The sequence below is a fragment of the Spea bombifrons genome, chromosome 10 (genome assembly GCF_027358695.1).
Source record: "Spea bombifrons isolate aSpeBom1 chromosome 10, aSpeBom1.2.pri, whole genome shotgun sequence".
NCBI classification, from domain to species: Eukaryota; Metazoa; Chordata; class Amphibia; order Anura; family Pelobatidae; genus Spea; species Spea bombifrons.
Genome location: NC_071096.1, coordinates 28,036,977 through 28,049,563, shown reverse-complemented (window position 1 = coordinate 28,049,563; position 12,587 = coordinate 28,036,977). Strand labels below are relative to the sequence as shown.

Here is a 12,587-nt window from a genome sequence, read left to right as displayed (position 1 = left end):
GATGCATTTGTAAATAAAATTCTGATTCTTGGGCAACTAGGTACATTTTCGAGTTTATGAATCCCTTTAATACATTTTTATTCTACTCTGCTTTTAGTGCACTTTTCTTACTAGTACATTATGGAGGAAACGTCTACTTAAATGTGGGTGACTTAATTTGGTAAATTATTACATCCCGACACATTCCATTTCCATTGAAGGACTGCTACCAGAACCAATTGGTTGTCACCATTAATAGATTGCTACAAGAATATTTGTGATGGGTCGGTAATGTGTGAATATCAAAAATCCGACGGTCGGCATCACCAGTATTATTATTTGATTTTAATTAAATTAAAAGACAATGAAACAATAAATTACATTTATTTTGTTTAATACATGATACTTTTTTCAGTGTTTTCTATTGTATGTTTGGGACACAAATAATAATGAAAAAGAAGAGAAATCAGTGCTGGAATTTCAGTTTCCAATATGAGCTTTTATTAATGTCCTCCCTCAAACCCTCCCGGAGGTTTATAAATCACTGCATAGACTGAACTATAAAACCAGCACCTAATTACTAATAACTTCTGTAAGCCTCACATTTATTTCACATGTGTTACATTCCACACATGAACAAAGAAAAAACTACTAATACTTTGTATCCTATAGTTCTATACTGCGGATGGAAGAATTTCTATGTGAGGAACCTGACATTCCCAGCTGGGATTTTCAGCATAGGACCGAAACATGTAATGATCACACAGCTTTGGATCAGGGGTAACGGACTGGTATTCTAAGTGAACCAAACACTATTTAACACTGCTATACATAAAATATATTCCATAAGACGGTCAGGTCAGGTCCCAGTGGTTTCCTAAACCCACCCAAACAAGGACCCTTTTCAAGGATGTTTCCAAGACCATATGTACTTTAAAGGAGACCTGTTTCTCAGCAACCCCCATATCACGTTTCATACAATTTTTGCCAGACGTCTCAACGCACTGGGTGTAGATGTGTGAAGGTTGAGCACTACACTGCCGCACAAGTGGCCTGTCTGCAGAGAAGGATATGAAGTCATGGAGAAACATTTCGGGTGCCTGAGTCACAGCTTGAGTCTACATTAAGCTTAACATCAAGGCTGCCAGGACTGTGTGGAAGACATGGTAAAACAATGAATTGCAGGTCTCTCTAGCAACAAACAGGTTAATCCCCAGGAATGCTGCGGGAAACTGTAGAAACTGACAAGCTGAGGGTCTGCCTTTGTACTCATTTAACAAAAATCAGGGCGGAACATATGTTTTAATAAAAAACATCTTTCTTACAGTAGCCATCTATCACAAGTATTATTCGAAGGTTGTGTTTCATTCTTTAAACGGTTCAGTGATGTCGAGCTAATAATGTAATAGCATCTCAGCGACTGTCCCAATTTGGGACCTAAATTCTGCGGATCTGGGTTATCTTTTGGTTGTCTCACTTTTCTGGGTCGTCAGAGGACAAATCCTAAAATGACTGCACTGTATGCACGCTAAAGCTCGGTACAGAGCTCTACTCCTGCGGCCGAGTAAGCCTTTCCCCGTTTAGCTTCTGCTACGGAAAGCGCTTCACTGGCCCAGTTTTATTCTGAGGACAGATTCCATTTAACATCAGTATAGAAATTAAATATACTGGCTTTAATACAACCCTTTTTAATATATTTTTATTATCTTCCCATTTGCAAAAGCCTTTGACATATATGTAATAAACTGGCTAATGACCCGCCATTGCTATCCATATCCAAGTAGAGGCCCGCACTGCGATACAAGGACCTAACCCCCACCTTTTAGCTCATATTCCGTGTTCATTCCTCCATGAATTTCATTCATATAATCCTTTCTTTTGTGTGCCTTATTCTATGCCAGCCCTTTAGATGTCAAAGTCAACCTTTCATTATTTGTAGCAGGCCATCACATCTCTGGAACTCCGGGCTACTGAGTAATTCAGCCTGGCCCGAGCCCTAAGTGTGGTTTTTATGCTATTTGATGACAGCAGCTTTTTCTTTTTTGGTGTTGGGTCCACTTTACTCCTCATTAGTAATCAGGTGACGATTCACATATCGTTAAGATCTATCTACCACTTTGAGTCAGGAGTTCCATAATGGTTTTGTCATCACAAATGCACAACACGTTAAAAAGTTAGTGATCTGAGTTACTAAATTCTGTGGCATTACCTGAAAGGCAATGGAATCATGGGTTTTGTTGGACAGTATGACAGTGATACTAATGACGATGAGGTGGGAGGTTCCCGACATGATACTGATAATCATACATGCGCGCGTCCCCAGGGGCAGCATCGTGTACACAGAGAAGGTAATGAACAGGAAAAACGGCACCTAAAATAAAAGTGATAACATGTAACACGTGTGTACAGATAAATGCCATAAGTATTTCACTATGATTCCAAAATATGATGGGTGCTGGTTCATGACAAAAAGTATTTCACAAGCACAGGGTCAAATACATTCAAAGGCACACTATCATAACATAGAACATGTATATTATATTATGTTCACATATTTAATTTCATATCTTTATACAGTACATCTCATTATTGATTATCAGCATGTAAAAGTCAACAAATCCCCACTTACCAAACCAAGATGCTAAAAAAAATCATTATATGCACACACAAATCATAATCCATTTTTAAGGACAAAATAATTTAATTTCTTTCTTAAGACTAAATATGCACTTCTTTTATCACCTTGGAAACCCAGTGATATTTCAATTTTAAAATTCAATTTACATGGAAATTGTGGAAAATCAGATACAGGACCTCCTTATTTGAAGACACAATCATTTGCTCTGCCTAAAGTCGCCAGTCTCCATTAAATTGTGTTCCTAGTGACATGTTACCGCAATAAGGTGTTTGCAGTATTTTGTTTTGTCAAACGGGAAAAGCTGACTGCATGCAGGGGATGCGGAACACTTAAATAAATGAAAAACAGAAGCATTTGGAAATGCAGTCTGGGACCGGGGGGGACATCATTTGTGAGTGGCTTCCAAGTCTTACTTTCTTGAAATTTAAACCCTTGCAGCTGTGCATAAAACTTTGGACGGGTGAAGCAGTGATACTGGAAAAGCCCTGGAGAGAGTTCACAGAGAATGACACGCTAACCCTGCCATTCTAACCGTGAACATCCCGGATAATTAGCAGCTGTTCCATGGGAACCGGGAGCCGTGCCAGTCACTTGTTATCCTGATACCTATTAAGCATCTTACGGAGTCCGCGGGGAGTGACAGACGTTTGGCTGAAGACCTGGAGCTGGACAATGCTATGGTCTGACTACCAGACAACCATTTGAACAAAGGGTTCAAACGCTTAATATCATTTCTGTCGCTATGTTTACCCAAAAAGCTCTCAAAACTCAAAAAGCACATATTTTATATTTTGTGTATGGGAATGGAATGGAGAAGATTGATTAATTTTACTTTTTTCTCTCAGCTTCCTACCTGTTTTTCTTTTGTTTTATCAAATCAAAACATGAACATGTTACGTAAACATATAAATATATACACGTAGCTTTCCCACTCCCCTACAGACATTGGGAAGGCAGTGTATACCCACATACTTGAGCAAGATGAAGCCAAGTTCCCTCCGTCATGTATTAAAATGAATAAAACATTATAATAAGAATGTGTCTCATTCAATCTGTGATAACTTTCAATAAATCTTCCCACATTATCTATGCAATGGCCCAGCATAATACATGGCTAATGTGGGAAGATATCTTTAAAGTCATCTAAAAAAATGTATGATGCAGGCCCGGCTCAGGACTTCTTACACTAGAAGCTTGCTGGGGGTGATTGCCATAAAATCAGGACTATTGAAAATGGGGTAAATTGTATGCATTATACCCAAGATTTTATGGTAGTTATATTTTTGTAGAAATATGCTGCTTATATTGTGGGCGCCAATGGCGGACACGTTAAAGGGACACGGCAGCCATCATATGCACTTTGATGCAAATTCACATGGTGCCCCCCTTGCATGGGGGAATTCTGCACGAACATTTGCCTCCTTGGCCATCCCCACCTATTATTCCTATTTTTTGTCCAAACCTATCCTTGCACATGATATACCTACCACCAGTCAGCTCTAGCGCTAGCTTGGCAAAGTCTGCGGATACCTGCTCACAAAAGCACTAAAAAGATTTTACCTCTCGGGTTACAAACTTAGGCTGCCGGAGTGAACCATTTACCGACAGTGGAATTCCCTTTCACGTCAGCAAATAAAATACATTTTAAAAACTCCATTAAAGCTCAAATTTTCACAGTGGTTTGCTGCAGTTTACAGACTGCTGTGAGAAGCTCTCATATATACTTTGCTATAAAAGCAGTCATTATACACTAGGCACTTTTGTACGAAAGAGGTGCAGCTGCATCCCTTGCGTATCCCGTACAGACATCTGAATGAACGACCCACACACCTGTTTCATTAGCCCATTTTCCCACAGCATTGAAAGGATTGATCTTGTACAGTCATTCCGCACACTTTCACCACCCTAATACTCTATGCATAGGTACAGATGTGTTACAGTTATTGTATAGGAGACCCAGCTGATGCACAGAGTAGCAGATAATGGACAGAAAAAGCAGACTCAGGGCACAGTGCCATAGCTTTCTATTTCTCTGAATATCACACAACCTAATACTCAATATGTAATTTGCTATAGTCTACAGACTATAGTCGATGACCCTTGGACTACCAATACAGGCATCAGTTCCACCATGGCATGATTAACCCAACTTGGATTACCAATGCAGGCATCAGTTCCACCATGCCATGAATAACCCAATGAATTATTGCCAAAGCTCCTCATTCTGCCTATTCATACTGATCTAGTCCCTCCGATAATTTAAAAAAAAAAATCTGATGTAATATTTCTTGCACAGCAGAGCACATTTACACCGGTTCAAACACTTTTGATATTTACATTACTCTCCAGATGTTCTGTTGGATCCACATAAAAAATGTTCAGGTGCATTTAGTCTTAAACTTTTTTAAGTGCCTCTCGACAATGATTTTGTATTTTGGGAGATGAATTTACACCCGTTCTTGGGATTTTTATTCATATTCAGGTTGCTTTACAGGGATGGGAATTAAAGCCTTTTCTCCTTTCCCTTTTCTTACAACAGATCCTCAAAAGATTATGTTTTTATTATTGCTAGCCACTTTTCCACATTTTCTATCATTTCTTCTTAAACTGCAAAAAAGTCTTATTTGTTACAGCAAAAAAATGTTTCCTTTTCCACTAAACGTCGGTGCTGGGAACATCTATTTCACTCTGCATACTTGTTTTTACACAACAGGAAACAGAACAAAGTGAAACCTGTACATATAGAAATAAACTGTAAACGAGAACCAGCTCTATTAGAAAACAGTGTTTGGTTTCACTCTTAATGGTATGACCCAGCTGCAGATATTGTTGCACCGCAGACTGGAGCTCTTCAACCTAAATCATCCAAATTAAAATAACACAGCCTTGAGATGTTATTGGATACAGATTATTTAGATTATTTTAAATAATAACGTTTGCACAAACAACAGCAGAAAGCTCGTACCTGGTCCCATGTGTGAACTACGATTGGGTCGTAAATCAAGACGTAACCGATGGTCAAGAGGCAGATGTAGATCACCAGCGAAAACACTCTCAGCCATTTCTGCGCAAACAGTTCTGTGTATACCAGCACGTAGAGGGCGCAGAATATCACCAGTGCCAAAAACACTGTAATTAATAAAGCAAGGTGTTCTGTAGGCTCCTGGGGAACAAGAAAATAGGAGATGGTCACTACAGTGCTCCAAAATGAAGTCTTTAGTTAGAAAGAATTGGTATATAATATATCATGAGACAAAATCAGGTCACTCACTGGTATATTTGATATATTGATTGTGTCAATATATTGTGCAGCTCTGTACTATGTAAACAAAAGTGCTTCTCAGGGCTTTAACACAGGAAACATTTTCTGGTCCAGAGTTTGTCCACCAAACCTCAATTTATGTTTATCAGTTGAAAGTTCTCAACTAAACTATTCATGAGAGTCGCTTTGAGTTCAACTTGACCCACCCTGAGGAAAGTCAAAAATCTAAAGGTTGAACCCAAGTTCAAGCAGGCTGGCAGCCCAAGTTGGGATTTGGCTACAGCTAGTATCGGATTTACAATTTGGCAATATGTAAGTGAGAAGCCGTGGGAAAAACAGTCCGTCGCACCGCGGAATCCCATTACAAAATACGAACCGCATTCCCTGGGTATAAAATAATTTTCGACGTATTTTGTTTGTTTTCATGCTGATTGAACTGGTGGGCTATACTGTAAAAAGATTCTTCCAAGTACCACAATAACAAAACAGACCCCAATGATACAAATTAACTCCTATAATCCAACTTTTACCAAAGTGGCATTCATTTAGCATACTCAAAGGGTATCTGACAAACAAAAGATGTAAAAGAAATGGAAGGGGAAAGTGTGGCTTCTATGTCATCAACATGGATACATGGAACATGGAACAAGAAAATCCATGGAATATGAATCGGAGAGAGTATGAAGTACTAAGAGAGCGGCCAGACTTGATTTGCTTGCTGTGTAATATGAGAAGGCACCAGAAAGAGGAGCTAGACGTGATGTAAAAGACTTCTACAACAGAAAACACCTTCCACGCCATTTATCTTGGTAACATGAAGACACCTGAGCTTTAAATACTCGGAAGAAGCAAAATCATTTAAAACATACAACATATTTATAACGCTAGAAAGTAGTTTGACTCTATTAGTATCTATATTTTTAATCTACACAGAATGGAGTTTGTAGAATTATAAATTCATAAGCTGAGCACAGACCGGAATCACAGACTCTTTTAAGCGAAACACTGATTTTTTTTATCATTCAATGAAACTTTATATAAACATATATGTTTTATCATGAAAATATAATAATTTTATTAAAAAATATTACTAAGAATAGTAAGAAGGTTGACATAGCTTTACGTAACATATTTTCATTTTCGCCTACAAACAGTTGTGATACGTCGTTAAAAGAGTGTTTTAAAAAACGAAGAATCTGCATAAAAGTGCATACGCACCTTAAAACAAACCAACAACTCAAATAAGTTCCTTTACCACCCAAGAGCTGCTGCCAATGCCTGAAACCCTCTTCTTGCTATGGTTGGATTTTGGAGTAATAAAACCATCTGAGTCAGCATTTCCAGCTGTTTGGCATGTCCTCTGTCTGTCTCGCTGAGTGTTACATAATGGATTTCTAGTGAGACTAACAGAATGTTTACTTAATGGAGCATTTAACATGTGGCCAACCTAAAAGAGACTTAATTATGTTACAGTCTGAGACCACATCGAGTCTGTGTGCCTATTGTTGATTTTATCGTGTTTCAGAAGTGGCCAAGTGCACCTTACACGATCATTTTAATGCTGAAATCATATAAGTGCGGGTGAGTTAAAACATACTAACGCACCAAATATACTATATGTTATGGAACGCCAACCATGATGTGCTTCTTTTGCAAGAAGGCTTAATTGGGTAACACATAGAATCCTTGGAGAGATGACCCAAGAAACCTCTCCAATTTATTTATAGATTACAAAGGGCCATTATGTCTTTTTTTCTCACTGGGATTTGGAGATGTGTAAACATACCACAATTCTGTTTAGTGGATTAACCCCTCAGATTGCATTTTATAAAAGCATGTCAATCTACGTTGCCATTGTTGCCTTTTTTTTGGCACTATAATTTATCGATAAATCAGCAGTATACAAGTTACATATAATTAGGTGAATAGATATTACCATTCATTATTGTTATCTTTTATTTATATAGCACCAACAATCTATGCAGTGCTTAACATAATACATATATTCAAGGGGTATGACAAGACGAGAATTGACAGACTAAGACTAACCGATACATTAGGTGGAGAGAGCCCTGCTCGCAAGAGTTTACAATCTTGAGATTAGGAGAACACACTAAAATGTGAAGACACACATAAGCTTTCAGAATCTCAGGGGTGTCTTCTTCAGTCAAGACCAATATGTTTGAAGAATGGACCTCTTGAGGTCCTTAAAGCTCTTGTCATATCCTTTTCTATGATGGCTATAAGAATGTTATCAGCTTTGACTAAAGGCTCCAAAAGCAGGATATACAAGTTCAGCTAAGATCTCACTGATTATATGGGTGTGGAAAATGTGTTCAACTTGTTCTCTAATATGTTAAATTTAAACGTAACTTCAGTGTGTTTCATATCACTGCCAATACTAACTGGTATCACCAGACCGGGTCAATTATACTTTTATTAGACGTCAACAAAACCATATGTGAGCTGTCTGCATGAAATGGTCAAACTGCATGCAGAAAGCCTTAACCACATATTTTTACTAAACATATATCTCCATATGCTGTAGGGTTCTAGCACTAGGTCAGGTTTCTAGGAATTGTCCATCTGTGCATATAAACCTATAAAGGGGGTTTAAATGCTTCCCAAGAGACACAAAAAGGTGGTTTGTCTCATACAGAACAGCACAGCGGCTTCAAAATTTCCATATGTTTTACAAATGGAGCCAAGATGTTGCAGAATCTTTACATTCATAAATCTCTTTCTTCTTCAACTAGAATGAGGCAAAACCTAGTGTTAAGGTAAGATAAATAAAAACAAACAAAATACTCTAGATTTTACAGAAAAAAACGGGAGAAATACTAACAATGTCCTAAAGTAGACAGCGATGTCTCAAGTAGGGGGTAGCACCAAAAAAAAAAGAAAGAGGTTCCTTGGCAAGAACAAACATTTAAAATTGTATTGAACCCAGTAGCCTATTTACACAAAACAAATATGAGATGCACCATTTGGGTAGACAGTAATGGTTCCCAGTATATGTAGTAGTTAGGGAAATGTTGCAGTATATGAATCTGATGAGGACTGGAGCTCTACCCCTAAAAAGGATATCATTCGAAAATAATTACATGCTAGGAGACAGATTTCAGTTTAAAGAATCGTAGGATGGTAAGAATCCTAAAATGTAAACATAATAGATTTCTGTTACATCGAAAGGCTACATTTTCTGCCAATATAAACCATGAAATTCCTCCATATGCTCTAATGGCCTATGTGTTTAATGACACTACACATCCCAACAGGTGTTAAAGAATCCCTCTGCGTAGTCTGTCAGGAAACATAGAAACATAGAATCTGACAACAGATAAGACCCATACCCCCCACCTAGACTGCCCATTTTTCCTGATGTAAAGACTATGTTTGTTTAAATTCAATTAGTATAGAAACCATACAAGAGGCTGCATAGTCCTGCAGATTTATTGGCACTAATAGAGCGCCAATATGCTTTCCAATTATTGTCAGTAAGAAGACCAAAGCTTGAATGATGCCTTCATCATGTACATGAAAAGCATACTTGATGCATCTAAAGCAGTATTTATTGTCTAATCAGGAACATGTCATGTTATGATTCAAACTACGACCATTATTCATAAAGGTTATGATATGATGATCACTTTCTTTTAATGGAATGACATTTAGATGTATAGTTAGTTTGGGTGTGGAGTCAGTTTTGCATTGACTGTGTTACAATGCATCTTCTCTATGTACATAAGGCTACTGTAGGCTTACTTCTCTATGAACAACATCAAAGTTGTCCATTTTATGTAACCATTGCTCCCACTGTATGAGGTCATTGATTTAATATTATCTGAATATTTGAATGATAGTTGCTCAAGAGTATAATACTTTTACTAGCAAGGCAACCAGAGGTCCCTTTGTATTAGGTATGCTTATAAATCACTGATGAGCAGTACACATTTTAACCGAGACCTTTGCCCCCACGTCCCAAAAATACTGACACTTTTTGATACCTTACTTTTATACATAACCCCAGAGTGTTCACAACCCCAGGATGAAAACTGATGAAACCCACTCCACTGACACAAACCGAGTGTGATCTACACAACTGCTTATCTGAAGTGGGTAATCTTTCAGGATTAGGGGTCCACTTTAGCAGAGGTATGGCAGCTTGGCCTGCTGCTTGTAATATGTTAATGAAGATATTTCCTGCCAAAGGTACCAGCGGTGAAAGTGAAACTGTAAACCGGTTATTGAGAGAACCTGTATGCCACTGAAGATCCTAATACTATTGTCTGTGGTTTAAGTTTAGAGTTCCATAGAAAAAGGAAGAGTATTTTTTCCAGTAGGAAGCATGAATGAATGAATGAATGAATGAATGAATTATATATAGAATGAATATGTTTTTTCATGAAAACAAATGTAGTTACGCTTGGCTTTTAATGTTAAATCCTAAGAACTAATGGAATTGGATAAATCAGTTTTATATTTCCTAATCATTTAAAAGGGCATGATAGGACATCCATTTTAAAGGCAATTTGCGTATTGGAAAGGTCAACAGATCTTCAGAAAAGTCTCCTAAAGGTAGAATGAAGGAATACCAGCATATAGTATTTAGAACGTCGTCCCAAATATCAGATATTGAAGAAGCTTTCGGCACAAAGTTTTCTAAGGACATCAAAGGTGGCATCAATTATCCATCACAAAACTTCCATCACCCCCAAGTGCTCACTGAGCATGAGGAAAGGAAAAGCAATTATCCGTCAGCCAGCCCACCCTGAACAATGAGGCTTTTACAGCTCTTATCAACCCCCCACCATCACAATTGCTTTCATTAGACTATGGCTCCCTAGTGAAAAGGGTCCTCATCTACTTTTACTGAGTGTCTTTCGGACACTATAGAAGTACAGGCTTCCTTAATGAACTATAAATTAACATTCAGGCCACATAAAGATGTAACCCACAAAGAGACACTGCTATCAAGCACAACACAACAAAAGAATGGAGTTCTAAAGAATATGAAGCTCGAACGTAAAACTCGGATCTAAAATATCTAGAACTCAGTACGAAGATATATCCATGGCAGTTCTGGTTTGCATGCCTAGCCATTTTGCTGCAATTAGGGGCTTTTTAGGTATCTGTGGCAGTGAAACAGTTACAGCCACCTTTCTACTGAGCCATGTAAATACAAGAGCCGGGGTAGAAAGTTTTACTCACTTGGTCGGATGCGAAGAAGAGGGCGATGAGAGTTACACAAGCGGTTACGACCACAAAGAGTAGGATGAGCAGAAGCGGGTAGTGCTGGCTGATGCACTGGTACTTCTCATAAAGTGAATGTGTAATAATCCAGTCTTCGTTATCGTTAATAAAATACTTCCCCTTGGATGGCATTTTAATCCAGTCTGGCTTTTCCTTTCCTGATCTCCCAGATTTTCACAGATCCAAGCTTGTCGAGTCCCTGGCTGCTGTGGCTTCGCCTGGCTCATTCACATTGTAAGCCTGTATCCGCCGTGAGAAGTCTGCAGCTGGGGTAAGGTAAGAAGCCCAGGTCCCTCCTCCCAAAAAGCGTGTGCAGCTTATCTAGGGTTGCAGACAGGCACTGCTGAGGCCGGGTGATAGCCTGTCAGTCTACAGCAGGAGAACAGCTTTTCGTCAGACACCATGTCACGGTTTTACCCCTCGTTGACTCCTTTGCTTTCTGGAAGAGCTGCGAACCAACACAGAAAAAAAAGACAGATTTAGGAAAATGTTTCAGAACTGAAATCGTCGTCCCCTCCCCACCTCCCCTTTCCCATCCGCAAAAAGCAATGCAAATGTGGTTAGGAAAAAAAGGAGAGAAATGAATAGAACAGAACATGTGTGATCTGGAATCATTTTTAACATTCCGGCTTTGTATCTGGTGAATAAGTCAAGTTGCTCCGTAAATGTCTCCATGTTTCGTAATAAAAAATAAACAGTTAAACGTCCGGCAAGGTATAACAGCAAGGTATACAGGGGAAGTAAATTCTGAGCCCCAAGAGCTTACAGTTCGATGATAGGTATACGAATACTTAAATGTACCGGAGAAACGTTGTTGAAGTTACAGATGCAGCACTTAGAAGAGGTGTGTGAGAGCTGGAGTGACTCAGGACACAAGAGACAGCTCATAAAGATGAAGCAACCCACTTCCTCTCTGTTCGTCTAACAATGTAATTCAGGTTTGTCATTCGAGGCAGGATCACCTCTTAAACATTCTTTACCTAGCCCTGCCTATTACTGACAGATCACCATTAGCTGAATGGTTTGCAGGATTAAGATACACAAAAGACTAAGTGACCTCAACAGTTATAGAGAGACAGGAGATATGGTAGAAACATTTAAATGTTTAACAAGTAGAGAAGGGAAGTTTATCTCAAAGTAGAAGAAACGTTAAAACAAGAAGTCACCATCTAAAACCACAGAGGCTTAGATGTAACGTTGGGAAGTTTTACTTTACTGAGAGGCTGTTAGATACATGGAACAGCCTCTCATCAGACGTCGTAGAGGCTAGTACTGTAAAGGAATTTAAACATGCTTAGAATGGGCATAAAGCTATCCTGAGTCTAAGGCGATGCCAAGGACGAAATGGGCAGACTAGATGGGCCGAATGGTTCTTAAATGCTGCCAAATTATACGTTTCTAGTTGTTTCTTCCCCACATACAGAGAATTTTACCCACTGGAAGGATTGTGACTTA

General features: G+C 38.6%; 1 protein-coding gene across 2 annotated transcripts in view; it reads right to left on the bottom strand.

The window, feature by feature from the left end:
* Positions 1–11,986, bottom strand: part of ADCY7 (adenylate cyclase 7) — a 37,443-nt gene extending 25,457 nt beyond the window's left edge. For both annotated transcript variants that reach the window (XM_053449550.1, XM_053449551.1), the window contains exons 1-4: positions 11,934–11,986; positions 11,091–11,580; positions 5,583–5,780; positions 2,189–2,350 (exon numbers count right to left, since the gene is read on the bottom strand). In XM_053449550.1, coding sequence (XP_053305525.1) covers positions 2,189–2,350; positions 5,583–5,780; positions 11,091–11,264 — 534 coding nt within the window. In that variant the 5' untranslated portion in view covers positions 11,265–11,580; positions 11,934–11,986. The remainder of the gene's footprint in view (positions 1–2,188; positions 2,351–5,582; positions 5,781–11,090; positions 11,581–11,933) is intronic.
* Positions 11,987–12,587: the final 601 nt, after the last annotated feature.